Below are 26,033 nucleotides of genomic sequence, written 5' to 3' on the forward strand. Positions count from 1 at the left end.
AGACAAGAAAGATGGGGGGGGGAGGGGGGAATTAATAATTCATAAGATGTATATTGAAAGTGAACACCAAAAACATCACTTTAACACTAATTGAAAGTGAATACCAAAACCATGATTTTAACACTAAAAAAAAAAAAATGTGGAATTAAAAATATGAATCAGATTCTCTCGAGGGGTGATTTTCAAGACTGAGTACCACAAGGGTGTTTTTTACTTTTTTTTTTTAAAAAATAGTTTCTTGTTTGTGATGTTAGGAATTCTAAACCAAACAAACATGGCATGGTGAAAGACAGACACAAGGATGACATCCAAAAGGCAACACAGTGGTAATATACTCTGCACTGTTCTGCAAGTTACTATTAAGACAGAATGTCTAAGAAACCAAGTGTGATTATACCAAAATATTCAGCAATGTATGCAGCTTTCATTCTGTGATTCACTAGTTTTGGTGGGTTTTGTTCAGTTTCTTGCTTGTTTTTTACAATAATAGAAAAATACCTTTGTAACCTCAAATAAATAACAAATCTAGGAATAATGCTACTATGTCAAAGTCTACATAAAGTCCAAGTGTCATCTATCAACTGTAATTATACTCAATCAACTCATCAATCAAAAAATTGATAGAATTTTTATAAGTGCTTTTAGAGATAGAATGAGAGGGAATGGACTGAAGCTTGAGGACAGATTTAGACTGGGTATTAGGAAGAAATTCTTTACAATGAGGGTGGCTAGACACTGGAACAAGATGCCCAGGGAGGTTGTGGATGCCCCCTCCACGGAGGTATTCAAGACCAAGTTACCTGGTCTAGTGGAAGCCCATGGCAGGGGGCTTGGAACTAGATAATTTTGAAGGTCCTTTCCAACCCAAACTGTTCTATGAATTTATGAATTGCTCAAACTGTGTTGTTGATTCAATTATTAAACTTACGTTTACCAATTAAATAAATACTAAAACATATTCACTGATTTTAGCAGCGCCTTGCAATGACAAGCACTGTGAGAAAATGCCTGTAGTATTCCATTCCTGGAGCCTCAGTATGCCTAGGCTTTCAGGGCTGCTCTGAGCTCCTGCACCACCCTCTTCCATAACCCTCCCTCAATCTATGGAGTAATAAACAAGACAGTAATGTTGGGAGTTTTATTCTAAAATGCTCAAAGTCCCAGCATGTGGGCACAGATAGCATTATCTAATCCAACAGTCACTACTTACTAGAATACATCTCACATGATGGCTCTCTCCTCCTCCCACCACTGAGTCACTGCAACAAACAGAGCAGCTGGCTGCAAACAGGCTACACAATGCGCAGCTGAACTAGAGGTGCCAGCACCAGATGCAGGGTGACCTCAGCTCCATCTGAAGCATGTTATCAGCTATACAAGAGTAGCTACTTTGTGACCACATTCTCTCCATGTACATCAATTTAACTAGATACAGTCAACCTACTTTATCACTGTTAAAGCCATTTATGGAAAGAAAGTGCTTTAACGTTGATTAGTTTGAACTTAGCTTCTGGGTTGAGTTTTAGTAGCTTAATCTTCTCATCATTTTCTGCACAAAGTCAGAACATGGTGTGTCTAACGCACATCAAATTTGCAAGACCCTGTGTGAATAATAAAAAATGAATACTAAAAACTGAATACTAAACTTGTTCTTACATCTTCAACATTAAACATTTATCTATCACTCCAAAATTCAGCATTTACCAGGGAGCTCACTCCCCCTGTATGGTCATGTAAACTTAATGAATATGTATCTCAAGGCCTACACATTAATCATAGAACTATAGAGTCATTAACATTGGAAAAGATCTCTAAGATCAAAAAGTCCAATGTTCTACCCAACAGCTCCACGACCACTAGACCTTGTCCCAGAGTGCCAGGTCTACTTGTTTTCTGAACACCTTCAGGGACAGTGACTCCACCACTTCCCTGGGCAGCCTGTTCCAATGCCTCACCACAATGCTTATGTACCACACGATGGACACACACAACTCCCCCAAATTTCATAATTGTTTTACAAAGAAAATACAGTCTAAACCATGTCAGAGATTGCAAATGTCCACCAAACACAAGCAGCCTCTACTGAGACCGAGAGTCTTCATAAACACAAAGTACACTTGATGCAGCATCAATAACATAACCTCGTCACAGTGTCCTAAGCTCACTCAGGTGCATGAACTAACCTAAACTGAACTCTTGTTGCACTGAAACATAGAATCGTAGAACTGTTGAGGTTGGAAGAGACCTTTGAAATCACTGAGTCCAACTGCTCACCTAGTGCTTGCAATCCCATCACTGCTACTAAGCCACGACCACTAAACCACATCCTTGAGCACCACATCCACATGTCTTTTAAATACCTCCAGGGATGGGAACTTGCCCACCTCCATGGGCAGCCTGTTCCAATGCCTACTAATCCTTTCTGGGAAGAAACTTTTCCTAATACCCAACCTGAACAACTTGAGGCTGTTTGGTGTTGTCCTGTCACCTGCTGCATGTGAGAAGAGACCAACACCCACATTGCTGCAGCCTGCTTTCAGGGAGCTGTAGAGACTGATGAGGTCTTTCCTCAGCCTCCTCCTCCAAAGGCTGTCACTGAAACTCTCACCAAGTTAGCTTTATTGCTTTTCAAGTGCTAGACAGTCTAGATAGCTTCCACCTGAGCATACTGCACACAGTTTCAAAGCAATCCAGACAACAGCTAGTCAGCTTGATAAAATGAACAAGGAACAGGCACTTGGAAGTTTGGCTGCTCACAGGCAAGAGGTTTGTGAACTGACAGCTAACTTTGAGTTTCAAAGTGGTTGACCTCTGTTTGTTTAAACAGTAGTGAAAGGCAAGACTGTTTCAAATTAAGTATTTAAAAAAAAAAACACATCAAAGAACACTTTACACCTTATTTAATAAAATACTGTAAAAGCATTTAATTGGTTAAGTGTAATGATCCATGTGTATATAAAATCATTGTAACTTATTTCCAACATTCAAGCAGCTTTCCCTTGATTAATCACCACTGCATGGAACACTTCCACTGCCGAGCTGATTTTCCCTGTGCACTAGTATTAAGAGATCCTGAATACTAGTATTTGGTCTACAGGTTGGTGGGTTTTCCCTCTTAAAACATCTAAACCCAGAACATCTGCTGTTTATTCCATTCTGACCATCAAAATCTGCAGCATCATCCAACTCTTCCTGTTCTCCTTTGTACTCGTGTATCTCAACTCTCAGCAGCAGCAAAGACTTGCTTTGTCCAGCAAAACACCTGCACCAATGATGCAGGAGGAACTGCTTGTTCTTATACTCCTCACACTTCCATAGCAATCCTCCTCTCTTCCACCTTAACTAGGAAATTCCCTCTTGGTACCTGTCGAATGCTTTACTAAAGCCCAAGAACATGACCAGCCTTACTACTTCTGCAAAAGAAATACTGTCTGGGTACAGTTTGCTGTCCTATGATTTATGTGGTCCATTATTTTCTTCTTCAGAAGTACTTCTAAAGCTTTTCACATTACCCAAGTCAAACTTTCATTTCCTTGATCAAAAGGGATTTAAGGTCTGAGAACAATCTTTTATGTCAGAAGCTCAAAACACATCAGTTGGAAATAATAAAAGAAAGAATTTGGTTTTGTCAGTAAAGCAAAAACTAGTAGCCAGCCACTATGATAAAGACATGAAGAGGCAACTACAAATCTAAAGGCTATTAGATATAGGAGTTATAATAGACAAAGGGATCTATTACTGCTCTTTGATCAAACTCAGGATCATAGAACTGATTCGTTTGGAAAAGACCTCCAAGATCATTGAGTCCAATTGTCAGCCTAAGACTCCCATGGCCATTAAATCATATCCCAAAGTACCATGTCCACGTTTCTTGAACACCTCCAGGGAACCTCATCAGGTCTAGTTTTCCTCACATCAACCTTTTAAATATTTTACGTAAACTAACAGAACACTTGCACTTTTCCAGTAGAAGCCAGATCACAGGAAGCCATCTGTGCATGTGAAACTTTATTTAAAAAGTAAGAATCTCAGCAGCAGAAGGAAAAAAAAAATCTGCTTTTATTTGCAACTGTGTTTTAGTGGTATATGCTAGTGAATAGGGTTGGGATGGTCAGGAGAGGTTCTCCTCACCCCGGTGAGGCTGCATCTGGAATACTGTGTCCAGTTCTGGGACCCTCAGCTCAAGACGGACCTCAGGGAACTGCTTGAAGGAGTTCAGTGCAAAGCCACAAATATGATTAAGGGAGTGGAACATCTCCCTTATGAGGAAAGGCTGAGGGAACTAGGGCTCCTTAGCTTGGAGGAGACTGAGGGGTGACCTCATTCATGTTTATAAATATGTGAAGGGCAGTGTCAGGAGGATGGAGCCAGGCTCTGTTCAGTGTTGTCCAATGATAGGACAAGTGGCAACGGGTGTAAGCTATAACATAGGACGTTCTATGTGAACATAAGGAAAAGCTTTTTCACTGTGAGGGTGACAGAGCACTGGAACAGGGTGCCCAGTGAGGCTGTGGAGTCTCCTTCTCTGGAGACATTAAAACTCCACCTGGACCTGCTCCTGTGACACCTACTCTAGGTGATCCTGCTCTGGCAGGGGAGTTCAACTAGATGATCTTTCAAGATCTCTTCCAACACTAACATTCTGTGATTCTGTGATAAAAGGATATCACAATAACCCAAGCCTGAAAAATGCAGAACATTTTCTAATCCTAATTTCCTATTTCACATAGAAAAAAGTAATTCCCACAGAACTGAACATTTTGCAGAAGGGATAAGATTTTAAACAGACATCTTTAGAAGTGTTAACTACGATACTTGTCAGAGCTGTCCTTCAAGCAACATCCATATTCAATTGGAGCAATTAAGGCAGCAATTTTGCCAATGTAGTCAAAAGACTGCTTAACGTAAGAGTGCTCTTCTCAGTCTGCTAGACATGTCAATGTTACCCAACATCTATAGCTATTCAGTACTGTCACCAGACAGCACCCATTACCTCTCCATAAAGCCAGTTATTAAGTTTCTGAAAGCTCGGCTTGACAGAAACTAAGGAAAATTTTATTGTGAATAGGAAGAAATTGTGAATGGAAAGAAAATGAGAGGCACTACAACAAAAACAACAAATTATTGTACTAGAACTGTTCTCCATAAACTGAGGGCAAAGGAAGAAAGGGAAGGGGAAAAAAAAAGGCCTTAGGATGCAATAAACAACACTGATTGATGGGTGGTTTTGCTTCTGGCTCCTTTTGTCTCCCATCCTACTATGCAATGCAGAGGTTGGAAAGACCCAAGGTTGCAGGCTGTCCCATGAAGCTACCTCAGCAAGCCCAACATGAAAAGTTTACACTGATGTAAATCTGATCTGCTGGAAACTTATCTTAGGCATTAAAACCCCCTTTGGTTCCATCTAAACCACGTCCCTGGGATGCACACTTCATGCAGACTTTGTAACAGGTGAGCACCCAATACAATCATATGACAGCATTCTGCTGACCACTGTCACACCCACGCCAATTGCTATGCCATATTCATATGTCTACCTCATAATCCAATCAGTCCATGTTCCTGTAAAGAAATTCCACTTCCCCAAAATAAGCTGTGGGATAAATGGCACTACTTCCAAAGAAAAGGAAAACTGGGAACAGTACATCTGGTCGTTAACAAGGGAAAGGTCATGGGCGTTTGAAGATCAGTGGAAACCAGGCTACCAGGGACAGAAAGCCATGGGCAAACACACCTTCCTTTACTTATTTTAGCTACACTGATCCTGAATTGAGTGCATGGGTTTTGTTTTTGAGTATTTAGACATTTTCAAAACAGCTCAGGAATTACCTATGTAATTTACAGGGGGAAAATAAAAATAAAAGTTACCATAACATTTAACAAGCAAAATGTCAAAATTCTCCCAACTTTTAATCTATAAAAAAGCATCCCTTTAAGTCCACTGGTAAATAAGAAACTGCTACTCTTGCCAGCCTCAGAATATGCACTAAAACTAAGAAGCCTTCAAAAGCATGTCATGAAAACCACACCACATCAATACTACTTTCTAGCACAGTCTTACATCCAGTTTTCTTTAGCAGTATCACCCCAATCCATTAAATAAACTAAACTTGTAAGCAAACAATTACAAAACTCTAATATTCTGCTGCTGCATTTTGCAAACCTCTTGCATTTGTGAATACTTACGACAGAAATCGGTCAAGTTTTGGTCCATTACGTCCCTGAAGGGCAAGGGGTGGCTTGTATACCTTCATTATTCCTTACAATCTATACACTTTCTCTGTTTCTGGTGTTCTTGGTCTCTTTATTTATGAAGCAGTGATGATTTTGAAGTTATTTATAAATATTAACTCATTAAATTCCCAAGTGACATATTAGATACCAGCTCAGTGACTCATATTCCTGACAATATATTTACCAGGGTTGGAAGGGAAGGTAAATTTACACACACAAGTGGCACACACAGGCATGCCATGAACTAATCTTATATTTTAAAATGGTATGTGACATGAAGTAACTCTGAAGTTATTAACAAACACCTATGTCAACTGAAGTTCTGAAGCTGGCTCATTATCAAACGATCAGCGGCATTTATAAACACTGCCTGAAGACCACTCTGGCAAAATGGAAATTAACTCGTATAACCAAAAAAAAAAAAAAAATCCCTTTCACTTTTGCGGACTGAAAATGGAACCTGAAGTGTTTTCAAGTTTCTCATTACTGTACTGAGTGCAAGTTATCTTCAAGTACTCTCTGATGGAAAACGTACACCATGTGTTAAGGTTCGTTAAAAGTAACAAAGTTATGAATTCAGCAGGCAAAAATATTTCATGGATTTGACTTTATGTGAAATCTTGGCCTCAAAAAAACCTGTGTTTTGTATCACACATCTGGCCAGACCTTCCTTATGGGGACAGGCTGGGAGTGTTGGGGCTGTTCAGACTGGAGAAGAAAAAGCTTTGGGCAGACCTTATAGTGACATTCCGGTACCTGAAGGGGGCCTTCAAGAAAGCTGGGGAGGGACTTTTGACAAGGCCTTGTAGTGATAGAATGAGGGGGAATGGATTGAAGCTGGAAGAGGGGAGATTTAGACTGGAGGTTAGGAAGAAACACTTTACAGCAAGGGTGGTGAGATACTGGAACAGGTTGTCCAGGGAAGTTGTGGATGCTGGACAGCATCTTGAGCAACCTGGTCTGGTGGAAGATGTCCCTGCCCATGGCAGGGGATTTGGAACTAGATGATCTTTAAGGTCCCTTCCAACCCAAACCATTCTATGATCTGGTCCTAATGGCTATAAAGACTGTCACTGAGTAATAAACAATGCAAATACTGAAGTAAAAAGCTCTTCAGCAAAATAACCAAAGTAATATTACTACAGTAGCACTTTTACTCAAAATAAATCTTGTCTAAAGAGATAAAATATCTAAACTAAATAATGCACTTTTGTTGGCAATGATGTGATTTAATTCTTCAGTTCTCAATTTCCCCAAGATTCTTGCACACTAGTTATAAAAGTGAAGGAAAACATCCTTCACTGGTCACTCCTTTGGCAAAATATTTTTGAGGAAATGTTCCTATTTGTACCTAGGAAAACCCTGAAGCTACAAGCCACATAATTTAACTTCAAAATTACTCCTGCTTTCAACAGAGGGTTGGACTAGATGACCTCCACAGGGTCTTTTTTTTTTTTTTCCCAACTTTTAATTTTTAATATAATACACCTAAACTTTTTCTTCCTAACTATTTACTACTCTATATTTTTTTGGTAGCAAAGACTTCTAATTTTTATGTAAGCACATTTTTTTTCCTCAAGCTTAGAATAATTTCAGAAGTATTTTCCTGAATTTTACATGGGAGTCAGTAAAACACTACTGAATGCTTAAGGGGAAGCATACAAGACCAGCACTTGAAAGACAACTATTATCAAGTCACATCCTAATTAAAAAAAAAAACAAAAAAAAAAAACAAAAAACAACACTTTGAGCCACAGATACATTTCATGAGCAATAGACTCAGCAAAGCCTGATCCATCAAAAACCTCGTGTTCCTTCCTACACAGTAACATTTATTCCTTTCTCTTGCATTCCCTGTAGTCTTACTGCTCCCCAAGGAATTCAGTTCTGCCCACACTGTCTCTATCCTTCACTGAGACTGGAAATACCACTTGTGGATTATGTTAAAAGTAATATATACCTAAACTCTTGTCTTCCCAACTATTTACTACTCTCTATTATGGTATTAAGACTGTGGTTACTACAGTCTGCAAGCTGAAAGACAGTTACTACAGAAGAGAAGCTGTAGCATAGAGTTAATTGAACTGTATTATAATAGTGTAGTTATGGTAGTAAAGAGACTGGAGAAGCATTTGTGAATGTTTTAACACAATTACATGTTCCTCTTAGGCTTAATGACAATGGAAATAGTCTTTCCACAGACAATCTGGCCAGCAACATGAGTGAGCACTCATTCCCATTCTCTATTCTTTTTTAAGGGAAAAAAACAAATCAAAACCAGGACTAGACTTCAAAGAGGACATTGTATTAGATGTAAACAAGTAGAGCACATGGATCAAATGAGACAGTGAAGCCTTAAGAAAGCCATCTGAGAACATGTCCTTCAAACTCAACAAATTTTGAGCAGAGTTCTTAACATGGGGCAGCACTTTTTTCTGAAGAGACATCTATCTACAAGTGTTCCTCTGAAAAGTACTTCAGCAGTATAAATTGCAATTAATATAGCCTTCTAAAGGAACAGATGGGAAATAAAAATATTAAAAGCCACTACAGTAGAGCAGCAAAAAAAAAAAAAAAAAACAGAAGAAAAAAGCTTTTAAGAAGTCTGTCAAAAGAAGTGACATGAAAGACCTATACCATGAGAGCAGACTTGCACATAAACACATGAGATTTGTAATGAGCTTCATGCTATTTGTTTCTGAACAAGGGAACTTTCAGATAAATCAAGCCTTGCTCAATTTTAAGAACATACTGCAGACAGACAAATTTGACCAACTTCTACATCAAAACTTTGTTCAACACATATAGCTAGTTATATCAAATCTATAACATTAATTATTCCCAAATTAGCAATCTGGTTTTGCTCACCTTTGTTTATGCAAACTAAAGGCAAAACATCAAACAAACAAAAAAAGAACTTCAGTGTCAATTAGATCCAACATGTTGAAATATTTTTCCAGTTACCACTGAAAGCTATTAAGTGCATTTACACCACCAATTTGGACCACCCCCTATTTATTCAAGGATCCTGTTCCCTGCATCTGACCTAAATTGCTCCCAGCATCCCTTCTGGAAGGGAACAGCTAATCTCCCAGGAGTATTTTGATGGTAAAATAATCCAGGATTGCACCATAGGCAGTATGCTTGAGACAACCCAAGGTCTTGCTGTTACCACTTAACCCAGTTTGACACCACTATCCTAGAAGACTTTGCTACTTCATATATCCATATCCCAAGCACCCAACCTACAGCACTAACCCATATGGCCAGGTAACAAAAGCAGGAGATAGGGCAATTAGAAAGTTTGTCCCCACACCCTGGGCGCATCATTGATACTTAAAAGGATACGAAACCTTCACCTAACAGCCCACCATAACGGATATACTTCGACTTGACTGAAATAATTCCCACATAATGACTGGGTTATGGGGCTGGTAACAGATTTAATTGAAAAGAAAAATGTGGAAAACAGACTACTCCAGAGGCTCAGCTTAGTTTATTTATGGAATCTTGGATAGTTAAAAGTCATTTGGAGGATATGGGATAATTTTTAATAAAAATTTTAGGTGTGCTTTAATGATGCAAGTTAGTGAGGGTTATGGGGTTTGTAGTGGCAGTTAATAATGAGTATTACTAAAGTGACAAGAGGTTATTGGAGATGTTAGGACAATATTTTTGGGGATAGTGGAGGTTGAAAGATATGGGTGTTAAGGTTGTACATGTAAGTATACTAGGAGTTGTGGAAGACATCTGAATGTGTCTTGTATTTATAGGAGGAAATTGGGGGGTAATATGTATGGTTGTGTTAATTAATTGTTGTAGATGAGGGTGAGAAACTGTTTATTGGGATGAAATTAGTAGAGAAGGATAAAGGAAGGACTTAGAGGGTAGAGATGTGGAGAGAAGGGGAGTGAATGATAGATGTGGGGTTGGAGGATGATGATGAAATGGGTGGTTGAAGTTGAATAGGGAATTTTTAGGGTGGGTGGAAGAAGGGGGTGTTGGTGTTGAATTGGTTGGGGGTGTTAAAATTAGGTTGAGGGATGTATTGTGGGGGGTTGAATGGGGGAGGTAGGGGGGTGGTGGGGGGGGTTTGTGGAATGGGTTTGGGAGTGAAGGGAATTTAAATGGTTTATGGGGTAGTGTAGAAGGGTGGGTTGAGAGGAAGAAGAAATAGTATTATATTGTTATGGTTTGTTTGATTTGTAAGGGAAATGTATTGTGGGTGAATATGAATAGGGTGGATGTTTTTGATGGAGAATGTTGGGTTAGAGAGTAGGAGTTTTGGTTTTTTAGCGAAGGAAGGGCGGAGGTTATTACATGGTAATCTTACCTTGTCAAGAACTGAAAACGCAGTCACTGGAAAATTAGCCTGGTTGAAAATGACAGCAGTGAAATCCTTCACAGTTCCCATCGGATCTTCGCCACTTTCATGACAGGGCAAAAGCCACTGTATTGTTTGAACGAGTGGAGATCATGGACAAGGGATCTAGCTACAAACAAAAGCTTCCACACAGGAAAGCTGCACGACTAAAACTGCATACATACAAATGCTGCTGCAATGTTAAGAGTAACTCTAAGTCCCTGACATTTAATTTCTCGTCATTACTAAGGAGTTACTACATTCTTCAGTTGAAGAGCTCTTTGCTTATAATACCACACCTTCTCTGGATTTCCAATTCTTCTTGTGACGGACCATTTTGTACTTGAGAGGGAAGCTGTGAATTCTGTCGAGGCAATGTAGGACCTAAAAGTGAAGACAGACTATAAATTAATGATTTGAACTTTCACCATGCAAAAAAGGCATAACATCAATGAAAAAGGCCAGGCATCACATGATATCATAAGAACTGCTTACTTCTGCTTTTTAAGCCAAACAAGCTCCACAACAGCAGCAAAAAAAAAAAAATTATTTACAGAATGGATTTATTTCACATTGATGAAAAGGCTTCACAGAAATGCAAAATAAATTTTATATACGATAGAACTTCACAAAAGCTTTGAAAAGCAACTTCAAATCTGAGTTGTTTTTTTTTTTTAAAACAAATGAACAAGAGTACTCTTGGTAAAACAGAAAAGGCTCAAAAAAATTAGAACACTCACCTAAATAGAACACTGGAAATAAGAAAAAAGAAAGAAAGGAGAAAAGGAAAAAAAAAAAAAAGAACAGGAGAAAAACCATCAGAGGCTTATCAGCATATTATGAGAAGGAAGATAAAAGTATGCTTGTACAGGTCACACCAAAATTTACTCAGATTTTAGGCCATCAACTTGGATCAAAGACCATCCTTTTTGGATGGGTAAGTATTGTGTCCAAAGGAATGGAGGCATATAACACATGTACAAACTCTGCATTCTGCTAAGGACAAGAAATGCAAAAGAGAAGGACATGCAGATTTGTCTCTACTTTTACTGATGAGCAGTTCTGAATCACACATCTTTCAAATAATTGTAGAAGATGCATCGTTTTTCTAGAATCAAAGAGGCTTTTCCATTTCCCTTACAAAGATATTTACAGCACAAAATAATTTTAAAAGAATTAACAGAAGGGAAGAGTGAAGAAATGTGGAATGGAATATATAGATCATTAATAAATTTTTTCTGTAAAAATGGGCAGTAAACCAGGAAATTATTTAGAGTATAGCTACACTTAAAACAAGTAAAATTAAAACAAAAATGTATGAAGTTCTGAAAAGATCCCAAAGTAAAACAGTAAATTCTTGCTGAGGTTCCACCAAACTAGAGTGATGGAGTTGTAATAAGACCTCCCCCCATCTCAAATATCAAAATGTAAAACATTTTTGCTATCTGGACTTGTGAAAGTCATCCAGAAAACATGAAGAGACTTTGTGTGATATACCGAGACATTAAGGAGAGGTGATCTGCCTCAGACTCAAAAAACAAGTGTCCTGGTTGAAGGCTATACAAAAAAGGTTGATTTACTCAAAACTGTATTGTTTCCACTGTGACGATAAAGACAATAAAACCTGAAAAAAAACCAATTTCTCTACAGCACCCCACAGTCAAAAGGTAACGTAAGAACTTTCTTCTAGAAAATAAAAGCAAGAAGTATTCTACAGAGGTTGTGTCTGTCTTATTTACTCTCTTCAGCAAGCATTAGTCCTCATATCTGAATACACAATGTTGCCCTGGATGTACTATTTTTGCTTGGAGTATCTCCAAGAGATGCCCGCAGGTATAAATCAATATTCATTTTAATCTAAAAGATTTAACTGCAATGGTAATCAATAATTAAGTTAGCAGTAAGCAGAAACATCTGTCGTATTGCTCATCTGGAAAACTTTTCTGCTTTCAAACTTCCAAAGTCACACATCCTCCTCCACTGTTACCTCCCCTGGATTGCAGGGAAGGCTTTTATGCCTACTAAGCCATGACCACAGCTCCCAAGCAGCTGGGTTATTTGCTGTCTGCACCGTGCTGTAGCCTTTCATGGACTATTAGAAGTAGACACAGTCCAGTAACAGTTGTGTTGCTGCTTAGAGGTGCCAGATACCCCTACTGTTTGCCTTCCCTCAGAGACACTGTTTCTTAGTATGAAACACATCGACCTAAAGATTAATAGCAAGGAACAAAAATTAAAAAAAGAAATGGTTGTACAACAGCCATTAACCAACTGGGATTATTTTGTACAGAAAAATTCAGTAGAAATGGAAACTTCAAACTTCCATCAATTGAATCTTTATGGGATTTAACAGGTTTATTTTGAACAAGTTAGTATCATAACACAGTAGCTGAGTGGGGACCACAACTCTACAACCTTTCTGCCAAGCGTCCTCCCAACTCTTTCTTTTGCTAGAACTGCTGGAAACCAGTGACTTAGCTCCACTTGCACTGGCTATTCCAACCAGAAAACCTGTTCTCATAGCCTCAAAATTTGCTCTAGAGCACTGTCATGCAGAAAATCACGTTATCTGTCAGTTCTGCAGAATACAACCATCAGTAAGCCCGAGCTAGCCTAACCTGCCCAAACTACTCTGCTAAGCAATCTGATTTCATAGCTATGTATGCAAGAGAGCTGAACACAATCATCTGCTAACCACTAAGGGGATTGTTCTAGAGTTTCTCATGTATTTGTGACATAAGGAAATGCAACCCGAGTTTACCAAAGGCTTTCAAGAGAGAAAAGTTCAGCTACCAAGTCATTTGGTCCATTCTCTGACAAATTCCTCTCTGCCAGCATAGATTCTTAACAACCCCCATGCTCAAGGACAACAGCAAGCTAAACATACTTGTCCACCTGGCACATATCTTATATCCTGTAACACTTACTACAGCAAGCCAAGACCACCATTTTATTGCTAAAAATCAACTGTCTGGATAGTAGGACAAATAGAATAATAAATAAGCAAGAGCTAAACTAATAAAAAGCCCTTTCAGAGGCTTTTGAACACTTCAGAAACATCAGCTGCCAAGAGAAATATTCACAGACGCTGCCTGGAAAAAAAAAGTCCCATCCTTCTACAGGATCATTTTATCTTCAAAGACCAGTACAAGCCAAGTAAGAGAAGAGGATGACTGGTCTATTCATTCTGAGTTTTACAGAAAATCTAACATCTTTCTTTTTCTAAAGAAAGCACAGATGGTACTCTCTGCAGCATACTCTGACAGAGGATATAATTCCATACTAATTTGTTCAGCAGCTATTCCAGTTCCAATGCTTTCTGGTTTTCAGCTTATTCTCACCCTTGCATCACCCTTCCTCTATGACAGTTCAAGCAACTGCATAGTGAGAGATGGAAATCTAATGCATTAAAAACCCCAGGAGAAAAAAGCCTGCAAGAATTGCTGGCAATTCCTGATCTAGCTTTCACCAAAAAAGTCCTCAACTTCGTTTTCACCTCCAATTGACTTCTTACCTCTGCATCTCCATTCCAGAGCTGAATTAACTCCAGTTGCACAATGCTACAAAAGTATAATAAGCAAGCTGGAGATGGAAAAAAACATAGTTTCTCCACCCTCAATGCCTTTAGGTTCATCAGTCCCTACAATCTTTTTTCTTACATTGTCCAACTTGGGAGTTTCACACCAAACTCTCTCACTTCTTTTAATGTTACCTGCCTTATACTACTTGGAATCAATCATCTTAAAGGTCAATTCCAACTGAAATGATTCTATGGATCCAGCAGTGTTGACATAGCACCTGGCTGACACTGAAGACATCACTTTCCTATAAGGCAATAGCCCTAACCCCCCTCTAAGTGTCTACTGCTCAAAATTGGGACATCATCTGTACCACAGGTTGTACAATGAGCTAGAATATGTGGTTGGACAGGCTTGCTTGGGAGCTGGTAAAATAGGGATAGGTGAAGTGTTTTTTTGAGGTTCTCTGGCAGTTGTACCATGTGAAATTTTCCTCAGAATTTCACATGCCTTAGGGTCAAAAAAACCAAAACACAAAACAAACACCCCCCCACTCCTGCAACTACCCTACTGTTTAGAGCACAGCGTTAGAAGACAAAAATCTACTTTAAAAAAATTCTAATACCTTTAGAAAAGTTGGTCAACATATGAGAAATTTAGTTTGAGGTGAAGATCTCAGTTTTCACTGCTAAGAAACAGTTTTATATAAACAACTCAGTAATTCTCACTCATTTTTCAGGATGTGAGCGCTAAAACTAAGCAACATTCCAGCTATAGAGTCTGAAAGTCAAATCAAAGCATGGTTGGCTTTTCAAAGGAAGAATGGACCAAAAGCAGACATCAAGTTAATTTATATAGGCATATGCCATAGAGGTAAGTGTTCTAGGTATAATCTCTAGGCAAGATTTTCCTTAAGTACAGTTTGAGTACATCTCTTAACCAAAGAACACAATCCAGCAAAAAGATGTATTTCTGTTAAAGAATGTAAGAACTTCTCTGAAAGTTTTTTTTTTTTTACTAAAAGCTTCCATTCATTCAGAAACCTTCTAAAACAGGATCTTTTTCAGAGACTTATACTAGGAACTAATACTTACAGAATGAATTGGGTTGGAAGGGACCTTAGATATCACCTACTCCAACCTTCCTGACACAGTAGGCAGGGATGCCTCTCAACTGGGCTTGGTTGCCTAAGGCCTCATTCAACCTGGCCTTGAACACCCCAAGAGAGGAAGCACATCCACAACTTCCCTGGGCAGCCTATTCCAGTCTCACTACCCTCATACTGAAGAACTTCTTCCTAAGATGCAGTCTAAACCTACTCTCCCCTCAGCTTAAAACAATTCCCCTTCATCCTATCATTAGACACCCAGCCTTCCTGCAGATTCCCTTCAGGTATCGGAAAGTGAGCTATAAGGTCCCTCTAGAGTCTTCTCTTCTCCAGGCTGAACAACCCCAGGTCCCCCAGCCTGTTCTCACAGTGGAGGTACTCCAGCCCTTGGATCATCTTTGCGGCCCTCCTCTGGACACACTCCAACAACTCTGATGTGCTTCTTATGATGGGGACAAAAAGATAAAAATCATGGTGATGTAAGCTCTTTCACTTGTCTCCATTCCTTCTCTTCCCACTCAGAGTCTGCCCTGCTCTAGGTTATTACAGAACAAAGTCTGAGCAGACTTGCTAACTGCACTTCAGCAGAAGCAAAACTGCACCAGTCCTTGGGACCTGGACTTATGGATCAAAGCTGGAGACAGACTTTTTAGCAGGGCCTGTTGTGCCAGGATGAGGGGTGATGGTTTGAAATTAGAAGAGAGGAGATTCAGGCTAGAGAGAAGGAAGAAATTTTTGATGCTGAAGATTGTGAGACCCTGTCCCAGGCTGCCTAGAGAGGTGGGAGACGTCCTGTTTGCTTTGGGACACGGTTTAGTGGCCATGCTGGTGTTAGGTTGGCAGTTGGACTCAATCTTGGAGGTCTTTTCCAACCAAAACAATTCTACGATTCTATATGGGAGACTGTAACAGTCAAAAATGAGGGCATTAACAAGTGACAAAATTATTCTCTAGTACTTCTATTTGGGTGAATCATCTTGCACCTGAGACACAAGTGACAAAATTATTCTCTAGTACTTCTATTTGGGTGAATCATCTTGCACCTGAGACACCTCTTTCCTTCAGTGACCTCTTTCCTCATACACAGCTTCCATTTTGCAAGTACCTTCAGCTGAGTTCATTCATTCATTGTTTTGATTTATTTATTAGAGCGGTAACTACACCACATTTTCTAAACTGAAAGTGCTTTCCATTCCACTGCACAAGCACTTTTACCTGATCAGGGTAATAAAAGAAAACAAGAATAAAAACCTTCATTAAAATACATTTTAATTTAAGTAGAGATAAGCCTCCTCTCAATGCCAGCATAGCCTTGGAAACAGTGCTGATAACCTGGATGCTGGGCCTGGTTCAGCACCAGCTTGCTGTGTGACCTCGAGCAGGCTTGTGCTTTTCCTCTGCCACCCTTTGATGCTGCGGGAGACAGAGACAAAGCCACAGGAGTAGAGAACTATGGTTGCTTGATGAAACTACAGCATCACAGTCTTTAAAAATCTAGTATCAAATATATCAACACCATCTACTGCAGGACATTTATTCCTTTTATTTTCCAGTTCTGTCCCAATTTGTTTAAACGGCAATGTTATGGATAATGACTATAGAAGAGAACACAATCTCAAGCTGCACCAGGGGGAAGTTTGGGCTTGATCTCAGAAAGAAGTTCTTCACAGAAAAAGAGATTGCCCATTGGAATGGGCTGCCCAGGGAGGTGGTGGGGTCAACATCCCTGGAGGTGTTTAAGACAAGACTGGATGAGGCACTTAGTGCCATGGTCTAAGTTGATTAGTTAGGGTTGGGTGATAGGTTGGACTTGATGATCTTGGAGGTCTCTTCCAACCTGATTGATTCTGTGACTGTCACTGTGTATAACACTACAAGAAATAAGCCTAACAAAGCTGTAGTTCCTGAATTTATGACAATATCCCTGTTCCCCAAAGGCAGTTACAACTTCTACTGGTAATACCTTTAAGACAACAACATGATCTCTCAAATGTTATTAAACAAAACTTTATCCACAAAATTAATGTACCTGTATATCTGTTTGCCATCAGTTAAGACCAACTACAAAATTTTAAAATTCTCTGGATTGCCCACCCAAACTTTAATGCTTTCACCAGATAATCACAGAATGGTTTGGGTTGGAAGGGAACTTTAAAGGTCACCTAGTCCAACCTCCCCTGCAGTCAGCAGGGGCATCCTCAACTAGATCAGGTTGCCCAGAGCCCTGTCAAGCCTCACCATGAATATCTCAAGGGATGTGACCTCAACCACCTCCCTGGGCAACCTGTTCCAGTGTTCCACCACCCTTATGGTGCAGAACTGCACGCAATTGAATCTGCTCTTTTCTAGTTTGAAACCATTGCCCCTTGCTCCATCACTACAGGACTTTGGAAACAGTCTCTCTCCATCCTCCCTGTAGGTCCCCTTCAGGTACTGAAAGGTCACTATTAGGTCTCTCTTGAGCTTTCTCTTCTCCAGGCTGAACAACTCCAGCTCCCCCAGCCATGTTTGTAGAAGAGATGTTCCAATCCCCTGATCCTTTTTGTGGCCATCTGGACCTGAACACTAAATTCTGCCATGCAAATCAACCACACAGGCAACCAGTAAAAGTGAATATTAACTCTGAAAACTTAACCAGCCTCCCTTAACTTCCAAATATCACCATTACTGCTGATGATGCTTTCAATCTTATGTGCAATTAAAACTAATGCAAGTATTTTGTCCAATAAGCAGTTAAAACTTGTTTTAGATCAATGTTTTAGCATATACATCAGGATTAGCTACTATAAAATCTAGCAACTAAAAAAAAATAAGTAAGTCACAGAATCACACAGAATGCATTGCATTGGAAGGGACACCTCATCCAACCTCCCCTGCAGTGAGCAGGGACACAGAATCATAAAATGGTTTGGGTTGCAAAGAACCTTAAAGATCATCTAGTTCCACCCACCCTGCCATGGGCAGGAACACCTCCCACTAGCGCAGGTTGCTCAAAGCCTCATCCAGCCTCCAACTAGATCAGGTTGCTCAGGACGCCATCAAGTTCAACCCTGAATGTCTTCAGGGATGGGACCTCTACCACATCTCTGGGCAACCTGTTCCAGTATTTCACTACTCATTGTAAAGAACTTCCCTGCTCCAGTTTAAAACCGTTGTCCCTTGGCCTATCACTACAAGCCCTTCTAAACAATCCTTCCCCATCCTTCCTGTAGGCCTCCTTCAGAAATTGAAACGCACCTATAAGGTCTCCCCAAAACCTTCTAACATTTAATCAATCCCAGATTTAAAAGGGAAGGAAAAACTTAGTAGCAAAACCAAAGATATTATCCAAGACAGGTAATGATACCACATCATGTTACTTCCATTCTGACAGGGAGTGCTGACAGCCTGCTCCAGGGGCTTGCCAAGAGTGCAGGCATCCCATAATTACTTCCTTGCAGTAGAACTATTTTTCTCTCAAAACAAGTTTTAGCAAGACGTGAGACAAAACAGTACAATGAGAAGCATCTGAGAACCCCTCCATCAGCCCCACATAATACATTTCTCATTCAGCCTCCTGTAGTCACACAGTATATATCAGAGGTTGGAAGGGACCTCAAGAGATCATCAGGTCCAATCCCCCTGCCAGAGCAGCATCACTTAGGGTAGTCTGCACAGGAACACATCCAGGTGGGTTTTGAAAGTCTCCAGAGAAGGAGACTCCACAAACCCCCTGGGGAGCCTGTGTCTCTACACACATTCCAATTAAGCAACCTTAGTTTGTATCAGTCTGCATTCCCCAAAAATACTAAGTTATTCCATCTGATAGTAAATGCATTCCCCTGTCAGCAAGGACTTAATGAACTATCTTTGCTGTAAGAAAAAGGCCCACACATCAGTGGACAGCTGTGCAAAGAGCATGCATCTTTTCCTCAAGAAGTTTGTGTATTTGACAACTGGACAACCTAACTAAGAATTTAAACTTCAATCTCAAGGCTTTTTTCCCAAGACTAACAAAATAGAGACACTGGGGGGAAGGAAAAAAGAAACAAACACACACACCCAAAACCAACCAACCAAAACAACAAACACCAAAAAACCCACAGCACTACTAACTTGTTTCTTTTTCCTCCACTCCATTTTCCTATGGATAGAATCACAGAATCTTTAGAAAATACCTCTAAGATCAAGTCTAACCATCAACCTAAGACCACCACGGCCATTAGACCATGTCCTGAAGGTGTTATCCAAGGCAATACTAGAACAGCTTCTCTGAAGCCATTCCTACCCTTGCCTTTATATCCCAAACATCCCAAAATCTCTTCCAGATCCTACATGTAACTGTTAATGATTAGTACAAAACCCATGATGAGTCTTACGTAAATGTAATGCTGTTAAAAAAGAATGAGGCTTATCTGTGGTTGTATGACATTCTTCAGTTCTTTAACTGCTTTCATCTTCGGAAACGAATGAGCCAGAAAACCTCCTCAAATGCAAATTACACACATATAAATCTCATTCAGTTTCTTATTCTCTTAGCAAGGCTTTCCTGAGACAGCAGACAGATGCCAAAACAACAAAACACCAGTTCCAGCTGAACTAGAAGGTACTTTTTGCAGCAAAAGCAGCTATGATGCCCCTTTGTTCCTCCCATCTCCCAATGTACTTCCCCTACTTGCCTTTATTCCTTCAAAGGAATAATCTATTTCCTCATACATCAGAGAATTTTCTCAGCCACCTAATTTCCACCCATTGAGGCTTTTTTCTCATTCTAGTCACTTTGATTGCAACACTGAGTTCCACTTAATGAAGATATGAAAAATGTCTTTGTAATGGAATGTAAAGCCTTTGCAGAAAGCACCCATTTTCGCTCTAGACAATTAAAACCAATTACTGGATATCTGAACACCCAGCCAGAAATCCTCTTCAAATGACCTCTTAAACTGATGACACATACTTGTCATTTGATGAAGGTATAAACTTCTGACAACCTCAGACAATTAATTAATGCAATGAGTACATCTGCCAAAATTTTCGGAAACCAGCACCAGAAACAAATCTTTGTTCATTTTAAAAACATATCCTAAGCAGTATGGGCCAGGAACTTGGTAGTAATAGTACTCTAAGAGAAAGTGCTGTCCTAATTTCTTGTCTTTCTCTACTGGATTTGCAGGTGGCTTACAATCTGCTCAACTAGCCAGCAGGAAAAATAGGGCCTGGTTAAACAGACACTAGCTAATTTAATCATTCAAACGAGACAGAGTGAGAACACTTTGACTTTCACATTGATTTAAATAAAAAGAATTCAAACATAAGTGGTTGAAACCCCATTCCTGGAGGTGTTTAAAAGACAGGAAGATATGGTGCTGAGGGGCATGGTTTAGCACCAGATTTGGCAGAATTAGACAATGGTTGGACTCAACAAGCTTAAAGGTCTTTTCCAACCTAAATGATTCTATCATTCTGTAACAAAAATCAGGATGACCATTTGATCAACTGTGTAGATCGGGGGAAAAGACTCAACTAGACAGAGTGTTTCTAACCATTTCACTGATATGGTGGCTATCAGTTCAGAGTCTTTTGAGAAAAACCTGTAGTGTTTTTAGTCTTTTTTTTTTTTTTTTAAAGGAAACTGTACACTGCAATAAAGCCTTTCCTTCAACTTCAAACCCTTGCATTCTGCACTCATTAGAAAAACACCAAGCCCATCACTGTGAGCTCAGTGGTACAACCAGTTACTTCCCCTCTGCTTCACAGATCCACTAGAGGGAGAGCTGAAATTAAACAACTTGTAACAGCTGAAGATGCCATCTGCAAGCAAAGAGCAATGACCTTTTTTTCAGATACATGCAAGAGAAGACTATATGATTTATTAAAAAAAAAAAAATAGCAAGAGAGCCATAAGTAACAGCTGACTTACAAATCAAAAGAATATCCACAAAATAATCTTTGATATTCCTCAGAAGTTGTCTAGATTTTTGTGAACCTTTGCACAAGTTTAAAATTCATCTAGAGCTTTATGAGTTTCTGAACAGTATTCCCAGCTAGCATTGAGACTGCTTTCCTTTAACGAATAAAATGTGACTTAAAATAACCAACCTAATAAAAGAAATTGCCGAAATGAGGAAACAGAGCAGAAAATAAGGATACTGCAATAATCAAGTTTTAATTGTAAGCAATTCTGGAGGAAAGGGGAAGTTAACTACATAAGATTTCTTTCTTTTCCTTGGGTTGGAGATTTTAAATGCCATTTTAGATACACCAGGAAACAGCAATTTATGTAAATTATCAGAGAGAAGTTGCTGCCTTCAGGTACAGATATTTGGAGGAGTATCATCAGAATACCAAATAGGAGTGCATATGTAAGAAAATTTTTAAAATCTAGCAGTTAAATTGGAAGAAACAAAACTATCAATACATAATGCACCGATCAGCATTAGATTGGATGTTAGGAACAGGTTCTTTACTATTAGGGTAATGGAACACTGGAACAGGTTGCCCAGGGAGGTGTTTGGGACCCCATCCCTGAAGATATTCAAAGTGAGGCTCGACAGGGCTCTGGGCAACTTGATCTAGTTGAGGATCTGACTGCAAGGGGGGGGGTTGGACTAGATGACCTTCAGAGGTCCTGTCCAGCCCAGCCCATTCTATGATTCCATTAGCATAAATTCCTTTCATAATAAACACCCTTTTCAAGAGAGGCTAAGTTGTTTATAAACAGAGAGAGACAATTGCAAGTAATTTCCTAAAATGAAGAGCTACTGTTAGAGCCTCAGAGACAGTGACCAGTCTAAGTCAATATTCAGCTGTGTCCAAGATGTTAAAGAAAAAAAAAAAAAACATAATAAATTAACTCCAAGGATTCATTTATAGCTACAACTATAGAAAAAAAAATATTATCCTTTGAGCAAGAAGTTCAATTTGTTTGTATCTAAACTACAAGCTATTTGGGTTCCCTATTCCCATTATTGAAGCAGAAAAATACTCGTTTTTTTTTTTTAATTTCATTTTTTACTTTTACACTGATTGAGGTGAGGAAAATGAAGTATTATGTAGATCATACACTGACAAACCTCCCAGCTGATAAAACTTATGAAGACCTGTTGACAGTATTCTCACACAGATACCTTATGAATGTGTATCTTCAAGCACTGTCTGGAAATGGTAACAGGCTTCCACAAAGCAAGTCTACATATGCATAATTATGATGGGTTTTGCAAGCAGCAGTGCAGAACTACTCATCTTCAGGCATCTGCTGAAGCGAGGCTCATAACATTAAGCTTTGTTTTCATTTCATTTGGATGGGAGCTAGAGCACCTCTGTGTCTGTGAAACAGGTTAAGTGATAGATAATATCAAACAGCCACAATCCTTCTTGGCTGACAGAAGTTAAGAGGAAAACAGTCATCTCCTCCTGTGCTGATGGTGTCCATCATTAGTTCATGACATAGCTGATGACTGCATTTTGACTTGCACCAAGTCAAATCACAGGAAGGAGAAAAAAGCCACTATCTTACAATTTAAAAAATCCTTACAGGTTACAACCAGTCACTATCAAATGTAATTACAGCAGTTATGTTCACAGAATCACAGAATGCCAGGTTGGAAGGGACCCCAAGGATCATTTGGTCCAATCTTTCTAGGTGACAGTGTGGATGAAACAAGATGGCCCAGCACCCTGCCAAGCTGAGTCTTCAAACTGTCCAGTGCAGGGGAGTCCACTGCTTCCCTTGGGAGATGATTCCAATGTCTAATGTTCTCATGGGGAAAAATTTTCTTCTACAGTCCAGCTAGAATCTCCCCAGCATTAACATGTACCCATTACCCCTTGTCTTTTCCATGGGACTCTCTGGAAAAAGGGAGTCTCCATCCTCTTGGTAGCCACCCTTTATGTACTGGCACATGGTAACAAGGTCTCTACTAAACCTTCTCTGCTCAAGGCTGAACAAATCCAATTCTCTCAGCTTTTCCTCATACAGGTGGTCTGTTCTTGTCAGGCCTACACTCCAAAGCTGTTAAGAACTAGGTGGACCTACAGCACTCTAGCCAGCAACAGGGACATATTACATTCTTACTCAATTCTCATTTCATGAGCTACACAAAAATCCACCTGAAAACAAGACCACCACCACCAACCATCAAAGAGTGGTATTAAACTGAATTGAATGAAGCAAACTAACTGAAGAGCCACTCCAAAGATCAACGAAGAGACTGCTGGCAGAATGACTCAGAAGACTTCACGATTTGGGATGAGCAGAGGACTCTATTCTGAGTATGGTGATTTTCACAGTCATTGCAAAGCCCAGCTCCCCTCTCCATTTAATAAATTACCAAAGAGATACAACAGGAAAAGATATTTTCATCATTTGCTCCTGTAGAATCACACTGGTTCTAGGCTACAGTTTGATTGAGGTTTTGTATTACTGAAGTTACATTTAAAGAACCCCCTAAAAACTATTTCAGTTTTATCCAAGTCTTGATGAACTGAAGTGGCATCTTAGTTCAATACAAATTCTACTACTGAAGAATAAAACAACGCAGGTGTTAGCACACAGATACTGTGCATAAAGCAGCAAGAGAACTAGTCATGAGACAAATCACAGTAATACAGGAAACAAAGGAACAGACACACCAGTCTATTAAAACCTGAACACTGTAACGCCTGCCCATGTCACTTCAGCCTCTCTAGTAACTTGATTTTAGCATCAGAAAGAGGAAGTTAAAATTAAATGATGAAAACACACACACACACGTATAAACATACGTGCTTGCTTGAAACAGATTCATAGAATGGTTTGGGTTGGAAGGGACCTTAAAGATCATCTACTTCCAACACCTCTGCCATGGGCAGGGACATCATCTATTAGGCCAAGTTTCCTCGATGCTCCATCCAGCCTGGGCTTCAACACTTCCAAGGAGAGGGCATCCACAACTGCTTCGGCAACTTGTTCCAGTGTCTCACCACCCTCACTGTAAAGAATTTCTTCCTAATATCCAGTCTCCATCCTCCCTCCTCCAGCTTAAAATCATTCCCCCCTCACCCTATCACTACAAGCCCTTCTAAATAGTCCCTCCCCAGCCTTCCTGTAGTCCCCTACAGGTACTGGAAAGGCTTCACTTCTCCAGGCTGACTGGTCCCAACTCTCCCAGCCTGCCCCCTAGGGGAGGTGCTCGAGCCCCCTGATCATCTTCGTGGCCTCCTCTAGCCCCACTCCAACATTTCAATGTCCTTCTTCTGTTGAGGGCTGCAGAGTTGGAAACATCACTCCAGGTGGGGTCTCAAGAGAGCAGCAGGGCAAATACAGGTAATGGGAAACAATGTAAAACCCTCAAATTGTAGTTAACTGCCACAAGTCAGGCCTTTTCAGACTTCACATCCAACGTGGAGAAACCACCACTTCACATGTTTCCAAATGTTGGTTGGGAGGTCTGAATGCATGAAATGTTTACAAATGAGTAACCCTTACGAAAAGGAAAAGAGAGGGATTTAGAAGAGAAAACATCCAACTGAGAGGCAAGAGAATGGGGTACACAACTAGATAATTTCAATGGCAAAAAGAAACCTTATGTCTCTGGTTACCCTTTCTATTTTGGCCTCATACGGTGGGTGCACAACAGCATAAACACTGCAGAATGTATCATCCCTGGTCTAGATTGCTTAGTTTCAAAAGTTATATTGGAAAAAACTGTAAGAAGGAAAAGTATCTTGAAAAAGTCACCCTTTTTTTGCTCTAGTTGTGACACTCTACAGCTTCACGTTTACACAAGAGAAAAAACTGGTACAGAAGTACCATCTCTTGTTACACCAGCCATGTTTAAAGTTTAATAAGGACAAAAGAACTCTATTTGGTTACAAGAATACAAAAGTCTCTTTTAGTCTTTTGAAATAAAAACTCTGTGTGTGTCCACTGATAATTTGCTGTAGAGCCTACCTAGAATACATTACAGACAACACCTGAAGACTGAAAGCTGCTCACTTTTCTATCCATGTTTTAAACTGACTATGTCAACCTCTTTTCCAAACCAATTAAATGATAGACTTGTTGTCTAAATTACATGTGCTCATATCTGAATGTTACCCCTGGAATCAAGATCTCCAAGCCAGAAAACTCTGTATGGCAAGAACTGCTGAAGAGGATGACCTCAATTCCAAAGTTCAGAGGAAAAAATACTAAGGTATTCACAATAAAGCAGCACTCAATGAGAAGCAAAAATAACAACACACATTAAGAACACTGGGTGTCTGTGGAAATCCTGAAAACTACTCTGATTAAGAAGTATTTTGGGTTTGCTTCCTTAAAAAAGTTAGCAAGTTTTTTATATGTAATAAATCACATGAAAATTGATTTACTTGCTGGGAATTGCATTTACATGGCTGGCAGTCAAGTTGAAAATCACCCAAATGACGAAAATGGCTAGAGGCTGAACTGCAATTAGGTACAAGACATACTGACTTCCATGCACAACTATTTGAATTTTTTCAATCTCTATAACTGAACAATCTTTAAAGAAACTTAAGAGGCTCTTACCAGCTTCCTGTGAATTTAATACTTCTAAGGCATGCATCATGGCACTTGCGAAGACATTGGCATCTTCTTTGCTGCCAAAATTCAGACCATACACCTGCCTAGCATCACGCCACTGGTGGAAGGTCTGTGTAGCTTGATTGTACTTCAGCCCTTTTGGAATGGCACAATTTATTACCACCTATAATGATTAAAAAGAAAAAACAACAACAGCAAAACACAAACAAAACATACAAAACACCCAACAACAAGAAGAAAAAAAAACAAGAAAAAAACAAGAAAAAAACCAAGAAAAAAACCAAGAAG

The 26,033-nt window shown here is 39.6% G+C and overlaps 1 protein-coding gene across 1 annotated transcript in view; it reads right to left on the minus strand.

Annotated features, from left to right (window-relative positions):
• The window catches only part of ENAH (ENAH actin regulator), a 57,009-nt gene that overhangs the window by 29,174 nt on the left and 1,802 nt on the right, over window positions 1–26,033 (minus strand). Inside the window, exons 3-5 of the mRNA XM_054397265.1 lie at window positions 25,731–25,908; window positions 11,338–11,349; window positions 10,897–10,981 (exon numbers count right to left, since the gene is read on the minus strand). Of these exons, the coding sequence (XP_054253240.1) occupies window positions 10,897–10,981; window positions 11,338–11,349; window positions 25,731–25,908 (275 nt within the window). The remainder of the gene's footprint in view (window positions 1–10,896; window positions 10,982–11,337; window positions 11,350–25,730; window positions 25,909–26,033) is intronic.

The sequence above is a fragment of the Indicator indicator genome, chromosome 2 (genome assembly GCF_027791375.1).
Source record: "Indicator indicator isolate 239-I01 chromosome 2, UM_Iind_1.1, whole genome shotgun sequence".
Lineage (NCBI taxonomy): Eukaryota > Metazoa > Chordata > Aves > Piciformes > Indicatoridae > Indicator > Indicator indicator.